This window comes from Gallus gallus, chromosome 5, assembly GCF_016699485.2.
Source record: "Gallus gallus isolate bGalGal1 chromosome 5, bGalGal1.mat.broiler.GRCg7b, whole genome shotgun sequence".
In the NCBI taxonomy this organism is placed as follows: domain Eukaryota; kingdom Metazoa; phylum Chordata; class Aves; order Galliformes; family Phasianidae; genus Gallus; species Gallus gallus.
This window is the reverse complement of record NC_052536.1, coordinates 1,334,390-1,354,082: the sequence shown is the minus strand read 5'-3', so window position 1 is coordinate 1,354,082 and position 19,693 is coordinate 1,334,390. Positions and strand designations below refer to the sequence as shown.

General features: G+C 37.5%; 1 protein-coding gene across 2 annotated transcripts in view; it reads left to right on the top strand.

Moving 5' to 3' along the window:
- The window catches only part of LUZP2 (leucine zipper protein 2), a 167,491-nt gene that overhangs the window by 101,939 nt on the left and 45,859 nt on the right, over positions 1 to 19,693 (top strand). For both annotated transcript variants that reach the window (NM_001199521.2, XM_015286211.4), the window contains one exon: positions 5,254 to 5,316. In NM_001199521.2, the coding sequence (NP_001186450.1) occupies positions 5,254 to 5,316 (63 nt within the window). The remainder of the gene's footprint in view (positions 1 to 5,253; positions 5,317 to 19,693) is intronic.

Below are 19,693 nucleotides of genomic sequence, written 5' to 3'. Positions count from 1 at the left end.
AGGAAAGGTTGAGGGAACTAGGCTTGTTTACTTTGGAGAAGAGAACGCCCTGGGGAGACCTCACTGTGGCCTTCCAGTCCTTGAAGAGAGAGTATAAACAAGAAGGGGAACGACTGTTTACAAGGGTGGATAGTGATAGGACAAGGGGGAATGGTTTTAAACTGGGACAGGGGAGGTTTAGGTCAGATATTGGGAAGAAGTTTTTCACTCAGAGAGTGGTGACACACTGGAACAGTTTGCCCAAGGAGGTTGTGGATGCCCCCTCCCTGGAGGCATTCAAGGCCAGGCTGGGCCTGGCACATAACAGGGTGGTTGAAACTTGATGATCATTGTGGTCCTTTTCAACCCAGGCCATTCTATGATTCCATGATCTTTGATCCAATTTGTGGACCAGATTGACCCGGAATAGGTAGTCATGACATCTAAGCTACGTGCTAGGTGCTTAAAGTAGGATACTACACTACACTAAAGTAATGTTCCCCCCCAACATATAATTACTGGATTGTTATTACTTATAGGCTTCTCTAGTGAATAAAAGCCTTCATCTGTTCTTGAGGGGAAAGAAATAAGCAAGCAGTATTCTGACCAAACCTGAAGAATGAGGTATATTTTGAATCTTTTTCAATAGTCTGAGCAAAGTATATATAGAAAAAAAATCTACACTTCTTTTAAGATGTTTTGGACTGTAGACAGATATGTTGCTCTGAAATAAAAGCTTAGGGCTTGATTCTCTCTGTTATGTATTCAAAACATGCTATTCCAAAGTTGTTTAATTTTTTTTTTTTTTTTCCAGATGCACTGATACATTCTCATTAGCTGTGGTGGCACACCAAATCCTAGCCCTACAAATTAAATGTGGAAAACATGTTATTTAATTCTTATATTATTGTTTGTTACTCAAGATTATCTTGGCTGTGGTAAAATAAATATCAGCCAAGGTGAACAGATTATTGGCTCTGTTCTTTGCCACACAACACTGAGGAACACTGCCACACAACACTTTAGCTTGAGGAACGGTGCTTTGCATAAATTCAGCCTCTACTATAGTACTTTTGGGAGAGCACAAATCCATTACAGAAAATTAAGCAAGAAACAAACAACACCACCCCCCCCCCCCCCGAGTTTATAATAGAGCTTGAAGTAGAGGGTTGTCATCTGGTTAGATAGAGGAACAAAATTCTTGAACTGTATTCTAAAAGTTGCCAGTAATAGGATACTAAATTGGCCACTGATTTTAAGGAAAGCTGTGCTGGGTACTTGATTTGTGACATTTATTTCTTCATGCCTGAGGATAAAATGCATATATTCACCAGCAATGAGACTGAACGAATATCCCAAAAGTGCTTTGGGGTCAATTTTTTTTAAAACTCTTCAACATTAGAAAAGCCAAGGACATTAGGACAGCTAAAAAGTTGCTGTGGATTTACTGAGGTAGTGGTAGGGCTCAGTAGACAATTCGTGAAGCTGTTTTGAGGCTCGAAGGAGAGGTTTGGTCTTGAGGAACCAGAAAGACATTCCTGTCCTTGACAGTTCCAGTCGTGCTGAGGACAGACTGGGGGCCCTGAGTGAGAGTGACTCTTTCCCTTCCTAGGTCCTTTGTCTTCTGTATCTGCAGCACCAACATACAAAGAGCATCAGTCTATCTTGGGATGAGTTATATGGCAGAATTACTATAAATTCATACCTCTTGTTCTAACTGCTCTATACAAGATGATTAAAAGTGCAGAGGAAAACTATTATGATGAGGATGGTTTCAAGAGCCCTTTGTGTTGCGAAGTCCAAGGTCAAGTAGTCTTCCAGAAGGCTTTGCACTGTGAGGATCTTCTCTGGTCTACCAGCCAGATCACAGCAGAACTATGGATTATTTGTCTGTCAAAAAGCATTTCTAAAATAAAGTTTGTTAGGAGTACTATACTGGATTTTAAGTATACAACATGTATATAAAACATCAATGGGAGTGCAGGACAATCAGGAATAAGCTGCTGTCTTCTTTAGCATTGAGTAAGAGTTGGTAGAGCTTTTTTATACAAAATGTCAAAGTAGTAGTTTATAATAGGTTGTTCTGCAGTGCTTTATTTATATGTGAAAAGGATCCACTACTTAAAGCTCTTTCCCATTAATTTCAATCACAGTGTATAGAACCAGCTGGACTGCTCTGGAGTAAAGAATGAAAATGAGAAATTACCACGGAAACGGGGAGGGGATGGGAAAAAAAAATAGGGAAAGCAGGGTAGGTAGGCTAAGTTTACACTGCTTTTTTCATTTTGTTCCTGCTGCTGTTTTATACTGCATTAACAGTTGTTAGAAAGACACAGTGATGGAATTGCTTTACAATGTAATTATTGTATGATTTTTCAAAATAGAGGAGAAAATGTCTGTGTAAAATCCTTCTTCCTAGTTGCTTAGTGCTTGCTATGAAAACTTAGAATTAAGTAACTCATTGTGCATGACTTGTTAAAAACTAAGCAAAAATGATATGGTTAATTGGATACTGGTAGCACGTCCTTAATAATAAAACAGAAGTAGAACATGCAGGGTTGAATTCTGAGAAATCTACTGCCAGATCTCTTATCACCACTAACTCATAAAAAGATGGGATGTACATTTCACTCCAAAATATATTATTTACTAATAGTGCTTATGATAAAGTCATATGTCTCTATGACAAAAATGTTTTTTCGTTAATTTGCAACTTACAATTTAAAAGTTGAGTTCACCTAAGGAATTCTAGCAGGCAAAAACGATATGTAGCTTTACTTTCATAAATATTGAACAGGTTGTAGATTATTCTCTCATTTTCTCAAAAGATGGAATTTCTCCTATGTTTATAGCTTCCTATTCTCTTGGCTTTCAGAATCAATTCCTATGGTGTAGCTTGAAAATTAGACTATGAAAATTAATACTGAGTATGCTAGAGCTAATGGATATTAAGAGTGATATTACAGATATGCCAGTAAAGGTATTTCAGTCCCATCTTAATCATTCCTGCCTTAGTCCTAAGCAATGTAAGAGGTGTCTGGAGGTAAGCAAATAAGTGTACAGCTGAGCTTTGACTGTGAAGTAATGACTTTATGTTGGTATTACTCCATCCTTCCTCTGTGGTGAATAACTAACTATTGTCTGTCTCTTAGAATTAGATCGCAGCCATCTGCTAAAGCATTCTGTATTTCAATGGGGGAAAATTTAATTTCAACGTCTCAAGGTCACATTCTGCTGTTGAGTAAAGGCTACTGGATGGAAGCTGTTGCCTTTAATAAACGTAATGAGCTCTGAAGCACACAAAGCTCTGCGTACCTTGAATGTCTGTCTCCAGGAGACAGAAGCAGTGTCCTTGCTTAATATTGTAGAGTTCAGCCTTAGAACACCAATACATTTTCATTATGTGTTTTCATAATTACAGCTAGATAGTAATTAAAGAAAGCCAACACCAGGAAAGAGCTGAATGTCAAACAAGAACAAGAAGTGAGTAGAAAGTGGGAAAGTTGTAGAGAGTTTCATAGTAAAATTTTTCAGCTCGTGTGCCTTTGGTAAAGGAGAACTCAAAAGCCCATTCATATATATTGCGCTATCAGAATTTGGAGGCTGAAATCAGAATTTGTAAGCTTGAAAGGGGGCTTGTGCACTGTAGTTGTTTGCTTTTTGACTGTAGTTCTCAACTTGAGATTCTGAAACAATATTGTAGTCCATTATTATGTACTGTTCTTGGGACTGGTTACAAGCAATGTATAAAGAGCATACAGTCAATAAATTCAGTGCCATATCTTTATCAGTATTTCATATGTACGCAGATTTAGAGCTGATATGTTTTGAAGGAGCATTGACGTTCTCTTGAGAGAATTAGGACTAAGAAAAAAATACTCTTTAACAGAAAAAAATATCTTTATTCATCGATATCTATTGGTAGCTTGTAAATCTTTTGAACAGCAAAAAGTATTTCATCTGAATATTTATTTTTTTTATTACTTTTCAGTTAACCCAGAACTCATACTTTGATTATGACCTTTATTTATTGTTATGCAAAATTTTGATATTTTTTAATACAGTGTTTGTAGGCTCACTTTGGCTATTTGTGAATGGGATTTCTAGGAAAGTACTGAGCCTATTCATCTTCTGCTAAAGCATGAAGTTCAGTGGTATCTATACATTGTTGTTATTTCCCTTCTCCAAATCATTAGAAAACACCTGGGAAGCATTTCAAAGGAAGTTCTGTTACGTGTGTCAGTCAGTAGTAGTCTCATATACCCCATACCGACTCTTCCTTCTTAGGTGATAATAGTGTTCTCTGGCTTCTGTTTTGGTATTAAGAGTGATGTCAATCCCAGTAATTGCTTCTAAATTACTGACATCTACCTATTTGAATATATACATGATTGAACAGCGTATCATGCAGATTCACTGTCATTTTTGATCTTCATAGCGATCAAATCATTCTATCAGTATGTTCATTAGGTCAGAATGTTCACAGTCTTTTTTTTTGCTCATTGATTTCCTTCGAGATATCTTGTTTTTCTTAAAAAGTCTGCTGCAATGTCAATTGAACTGTAGTTTTCTGTACAATATAGGTTGAATTCTGGGAGTTGAAGGAGGATCCTTACAGGTACCTTGAAATGGAACGGATGTGTTCATTTAGTCCTAGCTGTTATAACTGAAACCTTTCTCCAATTAAGTTCTTGAAGTCTGTAGGAAAATTTGTTCCTAAAACAAACTTAGTTTTGTAAAAATAAATAAATAAATAAATAAATATTAAACTGCTTCATAAACTAAGATTGAGAGTTCTAGCTTCCAAGACAAATCTTTGAAATAAATAAGGACGAAAGAGCAGATGGAGCCACTTCCACATATAAATTACACTGATGGCGAGTGTGGATCTGTTCTCATTAGGACCAATGACTGTTAGAAGCCTATTGTTAAAAAAAATCCTTAGCTCTCTGAAGATCCCCATGGACTTGGTTACAACGAACTACTAGCACGAAAGTCAAATGAGGGGTTTTATGCATAGTGATTTTTCTTCTCTCTGTTCTAAGTTTCCCAATAAATATCATGGAATCCACTTACAGGTTAATCAGGAAATACACAGTGATGACCTATACCAATCTGGTTTAACAACAATAGTTTCCCAAGATAGTTTGTTATTAGGGATGGTTTATTATTACTTTTTTAAAGCTATGAATAAGGTTAAAAGAAAAAAAAATGTTTAAGATGGTGTTTAGCTACGGTTCAGAAACTCACTCTGTATTTATATTCAACTTGTAGATTAATTTTTTGAAGACAGAAATGGAAAGGAAGAGCAGAATGATCCGGGACCTCCAAAATGAGGTAAGAGGAGTATTGAAGTGCATCATATTACCTGTGACAGTGGTGATAACAAATACTATTGTGATAGAGCACATGAGCCTACCTCACTTCTCACATCATCTGCAGCCACTGGAATTGTGGAGTTCAAGGACATATCCCTGCCTATGCCCTGCAGTGTATGCTTATATGCTGGTTAATTTTTCTAGGTTGTTACCTGATAACAAACACCTCTGCAGCTGATACTATTGAATTTACTATCAAATTCCTTCTTACGTCACTCTTTGTTTAACTTGATTGTTCGTTTGTTTGTTGTTTTTTTTTTTTTAATAGCTTTTCATGATCTTTTCCTTTCAGCATGTTTTTCTTAGTCGTTCCCTGTGATGATCTTAGCTTTATAGATTCCGTCAGGGCTTTGGGAATTTCTGATACACTGTATTTGAACAGATTCCAGGTATGTTTGGGGTTTTTATTGGTTGTTTGACCATTCCTTTCAGAACTGTTTACTATTTGCCTTATTTATTAACATAGTAGTCTTTCGTGAAATGGAATTCTGTATACAGGATTTGTGTGGGTTTTCCTCTTTTTGACTCACTAGTACCCTTCATTATACTTCACTAGCAGTTGCACATAGCCTGCCATGAATCACTTCCAAACTCAGCCCAAGAAAACCCGTGAGAAGGAAAAACAAAAAGCAGCTGTGTAGCTTCTTTTATTCATTGTTAGGCACTGAATGCAGCTTCAGCCTGACTGGCATCTCTAGGTACTACACTACAAGAAGGTCGTGATTTTTCTTAAATAGCTTGTAAAATGCTTGGAGAATGGATAAATGCTCAGGGATAGTATATACGTAAGTTTATATTCATAAGATCATAACTGCTCGAGGAGTACTTTCTGTATATACCTCTCTGATATCCTGCCACATTGTGATTCTCTGTTTTCAGGGAAGTACTTTGACCACAAAATAGAGAGGATGCCGAAGTGTTTTGTGAGTCACTGAGTAAGCAGTTTCTGGGTTTCTGCATTAGTGTTATTTGGGGCATCTGTGTCATTAGTGCTTCTCAGAAAGCAAAAAGAACTAACACTGAAAATTGAACTTGGAGGTAAAGTAATGATTAAACTGGAAGTGTAGATTTGAATGGCAAGGAAAATACACCAGGCAAAACGAACAAATTCCCAGTTTTCTAAAGCCTTCAGTGATGTCTTTTCCATTATTCTGTTTTTAGGCTACAGCATTAATACCCCAATAAATAAATAAATAAGCTTAACTCAAGAGAAAAGAGAAAAGGAAATTTCTTTGGAAACAATTAATGTCTGGATGCTCTAAATGGAACTGCAGAACTTTCCAACACTTCATACAAATGTTTCAAATTAGATATGGAAGTAAAAGGATTAGGTTTTTTAGGAGTATGGTGGTAGCAAAGACAAAATCACTGAATTTTGGGGGTCAGAAGGGACCTCTTGCAATCACCGAGTCCAATGCAATTTATCTGCTTTTTGCTTGTTTTCAATTTAATCAAATTACCTGACATATTTTAATTTTTATATTGTCATCCTACAAGATATTCCAAGACAGGTAAGAACAGATTTTAGGCACTGTTTATCTTGCATATATTTTAGGGGGAAGTACAGAACAGTATTTCTGATTAAGGAAGAAATATGGTCCTAGGGTGGCCTGGAAATCAAAAGCTCCAGCATTCTTATCATTATTTAGGCAACTAAATTTGGCTTGGGAGAAATCTGATTTGAGAGAACGGCATCATCCTTCTGCGCATCAGCTAGTGTGTGGGAAAGGAGTTATAGCTACTGAATGGCTAATCCTTAAATGTCTATTAAGCTTTCCCAGAATTTCAGTAATTGTTATTGGAGTTTTTAATAAGGCCCTCATATTTTGATCATAAAATTAACAAAAAGAATGGAGTGATTTTGATGATACGTTGTTTATCTATACCCTGCTTCCAATTGCTGAATATGCTTTGCTTTTAGTGAATCTTTTTTTAAGAGTGGATATGGTGTATATTTAATAGCTGGTCTTTCTATATAATTTTAGAAGTTCTATATTCATACAAATGTAAAGAGGCGTAATGTAAATGGAATTCCTTCCGCAGCTACTGTTGCCCTTCTTTCAAATATTGCATTTACCCTCTATTTGTATTGACAAATATTGAATGCAGCAATCTCAGATTCTCTTCCACTGTAAAAATAATTCCCCATTTAGTTCTGTCCTTTCAGCACGTGCCCTACTGCCATTCAGCTTGGCAGCTCAGTGATAGGAATAGACAACAGCTTTCCAACTGAATGTTGCAGCTGTGGTGTAGCATATGAAGAGAGGACAGTGTACAGAAAAGGCAATTTTCAGGCTATTCAAGGCTTTAACAGCAAAAATTGCTATCTAAAACAACAAAAATCATCCCTGCTGTGGAGGGAAAAAAAAGTGCTGTATGCAGTGCATAGTGACTGTGTCTACAAATTCCTCTCTGTTAGAGGTCTCTAAGTGCTTCCTCCAATACCAGAAGCAACCTGTAAGGCTTCCAGCAGATGGGCATGTGCATATAATTTCCTTGAGATAAATGAGTTAGGATTTTTTCCCAAAATTGATAAATGGTATAATTAGCTATACGAGTGAGGCAGCAAAATGCTCTTTGGCTCTATCACGTGGATGCTATAGTTGTCTCACGTTTGACTTAGGTAAAATATATATGTATTTAAAAATGATGTTATGAAACAATTTTATTACACGTGATTGGAGAAGATACAACTACAGTATCTTGTATTATCTGTGGGCAAGCTCTTTCATATCCCCATGTATGCCTATATTAAAGTATACTAATCTCTTTACGTATACTATTTACAACAATTCAGTGTATTTATTACATTGGTACAGTGGTTTATAACAGGCAGTATATTTCTTGGCTGTTTAAGCTGTGACAGATGTTTGAAAAACGTGAATTACATAGAAGACAAAGTAGTACAGTCAGTAGAAAGTAAACCAGGAGTTGAAAATGAATTTGACTGTGGCTCCCAGTAACATGTGTTCTTTCTGCTAAGAAGCATGGTTTCAAATAACTACCTTGTAAACAATACTTTTGTTCTATTCATGTATAAATTGTGGTTATAGCTTTAGTGTCGAGTAAATCATCCTAAAGCGGAATTTTCTTTAATCTTTCTGTGCTTAGCTGCACTAATAAAAGGTAAAGTCAAGGCAGTTTGAAGTCCCACCTGATCTATTGGGAATTTCATGCCCTGCAGGGTGAATTCAATTGAATTGCATTGAATTATGGTGGAGAAAAAAAATGAACTCCTGTAGTAAAGTAGAAATAAAATTTTAAGGCTTTGAGTCTGCATCCTGACACTGTTCTTTAAAGGAGGACATTGTAATTCTTCTCTCTTCGTACTCTGTAGATAAATTTAACTCTTACCTTGTGAATTTTCTAAGTATAAAAGTCAGTTCCCATGTGGATGGAAGGTGGGTTAAGCCTTGTTTTGTCTTTGCATATTGCTCTGGTTCAACAATTCAGAAAAACATCTACAAGAATCAGAGGCATCAGCACTGTCAAGGAAAATGTAAATAACGTGGAAGTGGCTCTTAGTTCAGCATCTGAGTGAGATGTATTAGTAGTGATACAATGTAGTAGCCACAACTATATTGTATGTATATGATATATATATATTAGGCCAGGCTTTGATTTCTGAAAGTTCTGTTTTCTGGTCTTTAGACCCAGAAGTGTAGGATGCATTTTTTTCAGTTGCTGGTGAAGGTTAATCAGAATTTTAACATCAATTAAGGAGTTGTAATCGATCTGCTAAGACTGGACCTCTCTTTCCCAGAGACAGCCATATTTTCCATTTCATTCTTTAAGTCTATGTTGAGGATTTAAGAAATCTTTCCCGTTCCTGGAGGTGTACAAGGGCAGGTTGGATGAGGTCCTGGGCAGCCTGGTCTAGTACTAGATATGGAGGTTGGCAGCCTTGCCTGTGGCAGAGGGGCTGGAGCTTGATGATCCTTGAGGTCCCTTCCAATCCAAGCTGTGCTTTGATTCTATGAATCTGATTCACAGCCATGAACTTCAAGACATTCAAGAGAAAATATTTAGGTAAAATATATCTTCCATAAATATGAAGGTGAAAAATGAGATGTGCACCTGTTAGGGCTCTCTTTTCATCCTGTGCTTAGTCACGATGTCTTGTCTGCCTACTTGGAATTTGTCCCATTTTGTTTTTATGTTGTCTTTTAAATTAGCTGTAGCACTGAAAGTCATAGCAGTGTTCTTTTCGCAACCTTGCTGAAGTCCTTCTCATGTCTTTGCTCAGTTTTCCAAGTTCTCTGATTTCTGTTATCCTCCTTCATTAACTCTGAAATTCCAAAATGTTTGCATTCTTTATTTTTGTTGCACTTGTCTAGCATCAAGACTGCGTAACAGCATTCTTATCCCTGAAACTTAGTCTTTTTCATTTGTCATTTCTGGCGATATACTATCTGCAGAGAAGAGTCATTTCCCATCTGCGCCTTCATTTCTTTTTGTAGGAAATGGGTATCTGTAATTAGAGCTCCTGGTTATTGATACTGCATAACACGATAGCATTTAAAGTAAGCTTCTCTAAAGATCACATTGTTTAGGCTGTTGGGGTCAGGGAGATGCTGGGTTTGTCTGATATTCCATTTCAACTCATTGCTCAGCATGTATGACCGGAATATTTGACATTAAGGAATTAGCAAAGTTATTTCCCTTATTTCAAGAAGGCAGCAACACATGAAGTATTAGAGAGTATCTTGATTAATGGAATTTAAAACAGCTCTATTCTGTCCTTTGCACAGCCAGCTCTCAAGGATATCTGTTGCACCTTCACCAGGCAATGTGGGCATCACTGAATCCTAGTTAAAATCTTTGGCTCTTGAACTTGTGAAGATAATTTTGTGAATCTTGGTATTATCCAGATCACTGCTTCCCTGCACTGGAAATCTCAAAGGCAAGGCAGCTCACAGCCAAGCTCCAGAGAACTTTAAGCGTGGATGAAATTTTGTAATCATTGTAAAACTTTCCCTGAAGCTAGTGCAAATTTTGCAGAGCAGGAAAAGAGATGTTCTGATCTAATTTATTCATGTTATGCAGACAAGTGGAAAAGTTGGCTTTTAGTGCAGTGATGTTAAGAAGATCACTGAACAGGGAGCAACAATGCTATATGTCATTAAAATATATATATACATATATATATATATATAAAAATTTTTTGTCTGTGGAAAAAACCACACAATACTGAAGAGGATAAGAATTTTTAAGTGCATGTGTGGCATTAAGATACACTTGGCTTATTTATTTAGAATGTTGCTTGATAAAGTTACATAGTGCCTGGAATGCAATAATCCTGTCCCAGGATGAGGGTGTTCAGAAACTAAAAAGCTCTGACTACAAGATCAGTTACCAGGAGTGCCTCCCTCACAGTTATAATAGATTTCCATGAAAGTCAGTAGGAAGACAGAGGAAACACAAAATGACAGAAGAAACCTAAATTAATCAGGCTGTGGTGTGATATACAGAAATTCCTTTGATTTGGAGAATCACAAAACCAAAGAGTTGCAGGGATTGGAAGGGACCTCAAGAGATCGTCAAGTCCAACCCCCCTGCTGAAGCAGGTACCCTACAGTAGGTTGTACAGGTAAGCATTCAGACAGATCTCTAATATCTCATAGGAGACTCTGGAACCTCTCTAGGCAACCTGTTCCAGTGCCCTAACTGTAAAGAAGTTCTTCTGCATGTTTGTATGAATATGGGAACTCCCCATATTCAAGTTTTAGGCCAGAGCTCCTTGTCCTTTCGCGACAATACTGAGAAGAGCCTGGCCTCATCTATTGCCTCCCACCTCCCTTTAGATAAACCTTTATAAATATTTATCAGATCCCCAGGTCTAGGGTTTAGCATTTGCGTTTTCTTGATAATCATGCTGTTGAATACAGATGAGCTTATTTGCTGAGTTTGAGGGAGCAGAAAGTGACTTTGAAAAACAATTTCTGTTTTTCAGAGGTTTAAATTAAAGTGGACTGCTCTTGTTTTGCAGCTTTTAATCTTAATCAATATCAAGTTTAGTTGGAAAATTACAACTTTTTACTGTGAGGTATTTTTTTAAACTGAGGTTTGATAGCTTGTGACATGATCAAGATTATAGTCCTCTCCTGAGACTCGTTACACTCTGGTCTTAATTTGATCAAATGAAATGCAATATTTGGGCTGATAATTCCAATTATATAGAGATATCCAAAAAATACGAAATGATAAAAAAAATAACAAAGTACTTGATTGTAATTCAAGGTAAGGCTATTCCAGAAAAAAAGCTTCAAATACAATTCCTCACTTATCACCACAAAGGTGAGAAAGGGCTGGAACACCTCTCCTACGCAGATAGGCTGAAAGAGATTGGCTTGTTTGGTCTGGAGAAGAGAAGGCTGCAGGGAAACCTCATTGTAGCCTTTCAATTTTTGAAGGGAGATGTTGAATAGGAGGGAAAATCTCTTTACATGGGTAGATAGTGACAGATAAAGCGGAATGGTTTTAAACAAAAGGAGGAAAGATTTAGATTTGATGTCAGTGGGAGACACCACACTGAGAGAGTGGTGAGGTGCTGGAACAGGCTGCCCAGAGAGGTTGTGGATGCCCTGGGGTTGTTTAAGATCAGGTTCAGTGGGGCCCTGGGAAATATGATCTACTACTTGATCTATGATCTACTGCTTGATGGGCAACTCTCCCTGCAGCAGAGGAGTTGGAACCTTGAGATCCCTTCCAACCCAAGCCATTCCATGATTTGGCAGTAATTTTAAGCATAACAGCTCAAATGCACTGCGTTGATTTTATTTAGATGTCATTTAAGTGTTGATCTTAAGCTTATTTATAACTATAATCTTAAAATAGTTTTCATTAAACTGCCACAAAATGGCTTTACTGTATCCGTTATAATAATTGTGCCCATTTATCATTTATCTATAATATTATATATATGTATAATAATATTATATATAATAATATATATTAATATATTACATAATAATAATATATATTATATGTATTATATCCTATGCAATGTATCTTCAGTTCTGCAGAATTCATTTCCACAGTTTTCATAAGTGAAAATGTTTTAAGTAACAGGCAGTAATTACTGGATTATTATTGCTTTAAAATGATCTAGGTTTTTATTTATACCATGCAAAAAGTAACAGATGTGGAAATGCCTGTTAAGCAAAATCAAAAGTATTTAAATCAAGTGGGTGATGCTAATATTATTCTGTAAGATCAAGTCTTCTCTTATCTCAGTATTCCTTTATGAGTAAGAATGTCTAAGTAGTGTTTTGTTCTTTCAAATAAATACTTGAGCTCATGTAAGTCTTGCGTAGATTTATTTTAATGAAGGAAAAAAAAAGAAAAAACAAGAACAAATGAACAACGACAAAAGCCCTGTCTGATTATTATGGTTCATCAGCCAACCTTTATAGTTCTTTAATGTTGTTTGGTAGACACAGAGGAAGATGAACCTGATTACCTTTCTGAGGTAATTCCCCTGAATTGTCTGTATTAAATCCAGTGCTTGTTATGCTGGAGATACCTCAATTTCTCTGTGCTATGGAGCCAGAAAGGAGAATATATTTGAGCAGGCTTTTTTTCCTGATTTCCCAATAGTATAATTGGTGTTTTTAAAAATGTTCTCGTGCTGTGCATTTGTGCATTAAAACCGTGAGCTTCAGCGTGTTTGCTTTGGCCAACGCTAAGCACTTTGCATTTAAACTTTGAGTTTTATGGTACTGAACTTTGAGTCTCAGGAGGAAAGATGTGTGGATCCGGAGCCTCGTTCCCCATTATTTGCAAAAACTGGGTCTAAGAAGATAAAGGAAATATTAACATCCAGGAATGAAATCCATATCCTTCACCAGTTCGCTGAATGCTGATCATTCTGGGGGTAAAAACTGTAACACACTCTTTCATACTACAGTGATGTCAGTATCGGACACCACTGTCCTGTAGTGAGGTTGCAGAGTCCCCTTTCCTTGGGGGTGTTCAGAACCATGGAGATGTGGCACTGAGGGTCGTGGTTCGTGAGCAGGGTGGAGTTGGGTTGGATTGGACTTGATGTTCTTGGTTGGTCTTCTCCAACCCTAATGATTCTGTGATTCAATCTGTCATGTTGAAGCGGGATGGGCATTCGCTAAGGTACTGATGGGGAGGTAACTTGCAAAAATCCATTGTTTTTTCTTTTTGTGCTTTTAGAGTGCTGTCACTTTAATTTCACAAGGATAAAATTTGGCATGCCACTTCACTGTGACAGGCATGTCATTTTTAGCAAATTAAAAAAAAAAAAAAAGGCAACTGAAGTGATTTGGGAAAGGACCAGTCAAACCCAGAACTGCTGAATATAAGCAGCAATTCAAAGCTTTTCACAAGCTGCTTCTGCAAAGTCCCCCTGTCTGTTAAGTATACCTCCTTGGTATTCCCTACAGCCTTTCTTCCATTTATTTATTTATTTTTAGGCTTCATGAAGCATAATTTTGGCAACACATTAGAATTAGGTCATTGAATTGGCTCTTCTGACTGTAGCTAGTTGCATGTTTTCTGGGCTTGATGGGTGACTGTTTTTCTGTAGTTGCAAAAGGAAAAAATAGAGTTTCTTGAGCCTTCTGCCATTGTAACCAGCAAAAAGCAGATCTAGTTTGCTACCCTAAACATGCAGATGTTTGCTCAGGTGAAAAAGACATTTTACATCCATTCTCTCTTGATGCATATTCCCAATGACTGTTGCCAACTCCTGTTTTTATCATTTGGGAATGTCTCCAAGTTATTTACATTTGAAAAAGCCGAATGTGTATGTGCAGTTTGTAGTATTTGAGTAGCATTGCCTCCTCCTCATATTCTCTGCATAGTGTTTGTTGTGTGAAAAAACATCAGTTCAGTAGTGCTTGGTGTGCTAAGGATTTCATGCATCATGTGTTATAAAATAATACCTAATTTTTATGGTGGTTTAAGCTCAATAAGTGATGTAAAAATTACTCTGTAACTTGAAATTAATAATCATTAAATGTCCCACATTTATTTCCTCTGGGAAGTGTTTTATTTCCTTCTAGTCATTCTGGCCTTTTAAATAGAATTAGAAATGGTTCTGCCATTATTAAAAGGAACAAAATGAAAACTCAGTTTTACCTTGACCTTTGGAGCTATATTCTGTTATTGTCTGCGATGGCTTACAGCATGAATTTCTCAGTCTGGTTCATATTTTTGTACAAGTTTGATTACATACATTTTGTTTTGTTCAGTTGGCTTTGAAATAGTGTTTTTCACGCTGTAACTCTTACTTGCCAATGTGACAGCGTGCTCCATGCTGTAATGTAAAGTACTGTTGGTCTTTGCAACTTTGTGTGCAGGACCATATTTCTGGAGAGAATTCAAGATGATTTGCTTAAAGGAAAATGACTTTTACTGTTTGGTAGTTAGTTAAGATTGAGAAGCATGTCTTATATAACGCTTATGCCTTTTGTTTTGTATAAATCTAACAAAGGTTTTTAAGCACATAAATGTATTGATTTCATGACTGATGAACGTATAAGAGTAAATGCTTAGCTTCTGTTGTTCTTTTTTCTTAATTTATTTTAAATCTCAGGAAGTGGGCTTCGTTTTGTTACAGATAGCAGCTACAAACACTGGCTTCGAACAAATACTATTAACAAACCACTAATCCAATCTGCAGCTCTGCAGCTCTTCTGCTTTCAGGCCTCAGCAGGGATGATTCAGCCAGCTCAAGTCCCAGCAGAACTTAGTGAAGTATGTAGACAATTAGATTCAATTTGATCAGCTGAGCTTTGCATCAGGCTCCCTAAAACACACAAGTGTTTACTGATTCTCTAACCTGATAAAGCCATAATATCAGAGTTAGCACTGAGATGGATGTGTGTGCTGCAGCTTGGATGGAAATGCTTCAGCTGGCGGTTCCTCTTCACTGGCCTCATTCACACTGCTGATTGCTTTGTGCCTTACTTTACCCTTTCCTTACTTCAGTTCTACATCACAATTCTGCTGCCAGTTTTAGAACTCCAAAATGTGACAGCCAGTTAGTTCACTGAAGTAAAACAATGCTTGTGGCCAAATGAACTTGGTCTAAGGACTATGGCTGATAATTAGGATTTATAATTATGGACAGTTTGAGTGAGTATCCCCTTTGTTTTCATGAATTGTTGGCATTCCCAATAACAGGAATGGCATGATGAACCTGGTATGCAGTGTTCTTAAATCACCAGACAAACTAATTATTGCCCCACACCTTTTGATCTTAGCTTTATTTTGTATTATGTATGGCTTTTTCACCAAACACCCTGTTGTTGTGTACTTGATGTGGATAGTCAGCACTCATTCTAGACAAACTAATGAAACCAAAACACAAAAAGCCTTCCCCCAACATCAAGACTACATCACTGAAGAAGAAGAGATGGGTATTTGCTGTAGGCAATTCCTCCCTGCAGGGAACTGAGCACCCAGTATGCTGAACAGACCATCTTAGAGATGCTGTCTTCCTGGGGCTCAGGTGAGGGATGTCACCAGTATCTAGCCTGTTATGGCTGTCAAACCACAACCACAATGAAGCAGCTACATGTGGGTCAGGGGCAATCAAAAGGGATTTTAGGGCCTTGGGATGATGGCTAAAGGAATTAAATGCACAATTTGGGTAAGGACACGGAAACAAATCAAAGGATCGTATCTTTAAATACTTGGCTTCGTGACATGCCTTTGCTGGAACTTCGGTTTTCTTGACAACCAAAAGGCCTACATGTACTGGGTTTGTGGGCACCTGATGGGGTTTGCATTTATCAAAGTGGGAGGGGGGGTCCTTGGAGAAGTGCTAGCGGGGCTCATTGGGAGGGTTTTAAACTAGTTCTGAAGTGGGGTGTTGGGGATAGTGAGCCTGTGGGAACGCACAGCTAGATTAGAAGGACAAGGTGCTAGCAGGGGCCCTGAAGGACCCATTGCCTTGAGAGGTGCTGGCAGCACTGTAGCACATACAGAACTCTATGATGATGAGGCAGCGACTGCTGGGGAAATTCAAGGGAGATATTTAAAAGGAATTAAGGAGTTATCCTTTAAGGAAATGACAAGACCAACTCCCCAGCTGAAGTGCCTCTACACCAGTGCATACAGCTTGGGAAATAAACAGGGGGAGATGGATGCTACACCACTACTAGAAAACAGCGATATAGTTGCCATCATTGAAACCTGGTGGGATGATTCCCACGACTGGAGGGTGGCTATCAATGACTACAAGCCATTCAGAAGGGACAGATGAGGAAGAGGGGGTAGGGGGGTGTTGCTATCTACATCAGGAAAAGAATAGAAAGAGAAGAGCTGTCCCTAAAGAATGGTCATATACTGATGCATCCCTAAAAGGACAGAATATCTGGCAGAGTCTCTTCTGATTTTCTAGTTGTTAGTAGACCAGGATAGGTTTGACTTCATTTTATTTTGGGTTTTTAGTCCTAAAAGAAGGTAATGTTTTTAAAGCATTTGTGATACTGCTTCAAATGTATAATCCTTCTTAATTTGTTCTACTCCATCAGTATGTAGTGTTTTCCCTCTTAGTTCTGAATCACCAAGGAATCCAGACTAAGAGCAACTCTACATTAACTCTGATGTAATTCTACATATCAGTTATCACACCCAGCAGAACATTTTGTGTTATGATAATCTCAAGTAAGAATAGAATATAAACATTCCTAATGTACAGTGCTCTGAATATCTTAGTCCCATCCCACGCTGAGGTAGGAGGAGAGAGCTATCTCCTTCTTACTGTGCAGAATTTATTCTACTTTTGCATGAATGTATTAATTGAAATGATATCAAAATAACTGCTATTAAGTCCTTTATGCCTATGTTCTACACAACAAAATAACAATCATCATATATCTAGGAAATAGAAAATCTCTGTTTCTCTTAAGGCATGTTTCCAGTCCTAAAAATACCTTGTGAATATATAGAGTGCACTTCCTTAAGCTGCAGAAAACACAGCCAAATACCTTTTGAGAATATCATTTTATCAAACAGTGTGGTTAAGTCCATTTTTATCATAGTATATTGACAATTGAAACAGATTTTCTTGCAAAGATTTCAGTAAGGAAAAGAAGACGTTGAAAGTTTCAAGGTCAGGCCTTTGAAAGCAAGGTCTTTTGGAGTTCGATCTGATGAAGGAATAACTCCTTAGTCTTGCATTGCAGGTACTGGCCATGGTCAAGAGGTGAGATGCGTGTTCTGAGCTCTGTTATTAGATTTAGTGGGAGTAGTCTGAAACTTTGTTACGGAACTGGTTTCAAACTAAATGTGAGACTGAGCATATAACAACATATTGTGTGCGTGGATAACTGAAGTGTCTGGGGAGTTGTCCTTTTTTTATGTAATTCAGAATGTGCTGGTTTCTGTGATTTCACCATACAACTTTGTTTTCTTTCTTGCACTTTTCACGATAATCTTTAATTTCCTGAAGTCAAAATTTCACTGAAATTGTGTTTTTTTCCACTTTTTTCTGCAAATATTTATTTTACATGTTTTTTGCTCCCAGAAACTGATGACGTTAAGCTGTTCAATTTAAATTGAATATAATTCTTTCCTCTTTCTTTGCAAAGATGTGGGATCCTCACATAAAGACATATTTTCACATGATGATTCATGAAGGAGTAGCGTTAATGATTCTCAAAATATCACTCCCATACTCTGAATTAGATCCTACTCTTGACTACTTTGCATCTCACTGAATGAATTTTAGGAAATACTTAGTGATTAATGGAGCTTTGACTAGAGTTCCAGTGGAGTAAAAATACCTTAATCTATGCAAACTGTCTTATGTCTACATTTTCATTATAAAGTGAGCTGTTTACTGATCAACTCCACACTGGTTACAGGGAGCACCATTACTCTACTAATGCAACCTGGACACTTAAAGGCTTGAGAGATCTCATTCCAACTGGAAGCTTAGGTGCTGCTAGTGTTGCACCTGATGTGTCTGGTGGGTGGTTGCACCTCTGATGTTTTGAAGGTACGAGAATGTGGAGAGTTGGGCAAGGTTTCCCTATGGGAATGGTAGAATCATTATCCCTGGAAGTGTTGAAGAACCCTGGAGATGTGGGGTTGGGTTGGGGTTGGACTTGATGCTCTTGTGAAAACCACTTTGTATTCCTTAAGTGAGAATAGACCATATCAGGACAGAGGCAATAAGTTATTTAACTACTGTATATTATCTAGGCTCTTGTATTGAGTGGGAACAGCACGATGGAAATGGTGTTTAATTTGTGAATCAATTCAGTAGAACTGCCTCGGGGTTATCTATTTCCCAACTGAAAGATACTGCGGTAACTTCTCTAAAACAACAGATGCATGCCTTCAATATTTTTAGATTCCACTTGCAGGCTGCTACCTTTAAAAATTTAATATATTGGCTAAAAGTTCTGTAACAACAAGACTCAGGGCACTGCTGCTGAGAATTCATGAGACAGAGCCTATTAATATTAAAGCAAACCTGAGTGATATGACTCCACTGAGAGCACAATACATGTGTTCCTTATTCATCTCCTGACCTTCTCCTTTCACATCTATGTCACTTATGTTTTAAGACAGGTGTTGACAATTATGGGATGCAAATGTGCAAGGATCTAAGATGGGCTTAAGACAGCATTTCACCTCCTGCTGCTGGTACAGCAGGGAATGGTAGCTATATGGCTGAATGTGATCACTGTGACCCTTCACTCTTGCAGTGAAAGAGAGCCTGGTTCTTTGGAAGTCAGAAATGTATTTAGTTTATTTTTGTGGACAGAACTTTCATTTTTGTTGTCTTATCTTTATAGACCTGTCAACAGTTTTAGCTTCTTTCCACCCTTCTGTTCACAAATGTCAACCTGATCCCACAGAGTATCCCCTGGGGAACTCAGCCAACTTTACCAAAGGGAGAGATCAAAGAGCTGTCAGGGTTCTGCTGTAGGTAATACTGCATGGCATAGGCATTTACCCCTCATTTCAGATAGACATTCTGTAAAATGGGATTCTGTGTTCACTGTGCTGCTGTGTTTTTAATTAGAACATCTGATGGGTTCCTGGGCAGCCTGATCTAGTTATTGGCAACCCTGCTCACAGCAGGGGGGGTTGGAACTGTATGATCTTTGAGGTTTTGTCCAACCCAAGCCATTCCTTGAAATGGCCTTTTCTTTCCCATAAAGAAAGTCTACTTGAAATGACTGGAAAGGTGTAATTGGAAACGATGTCAGTTCAGTATGTATTTCTCTGTATCATTTTCTCATCATGAACTTGTCTTTACTCAGAAATTAGGAAAATAAATGACCCTACTATCTTGGAGTTTAAAAGCAGAAAACACACTAAACTTAAAAAAATTACTTGGC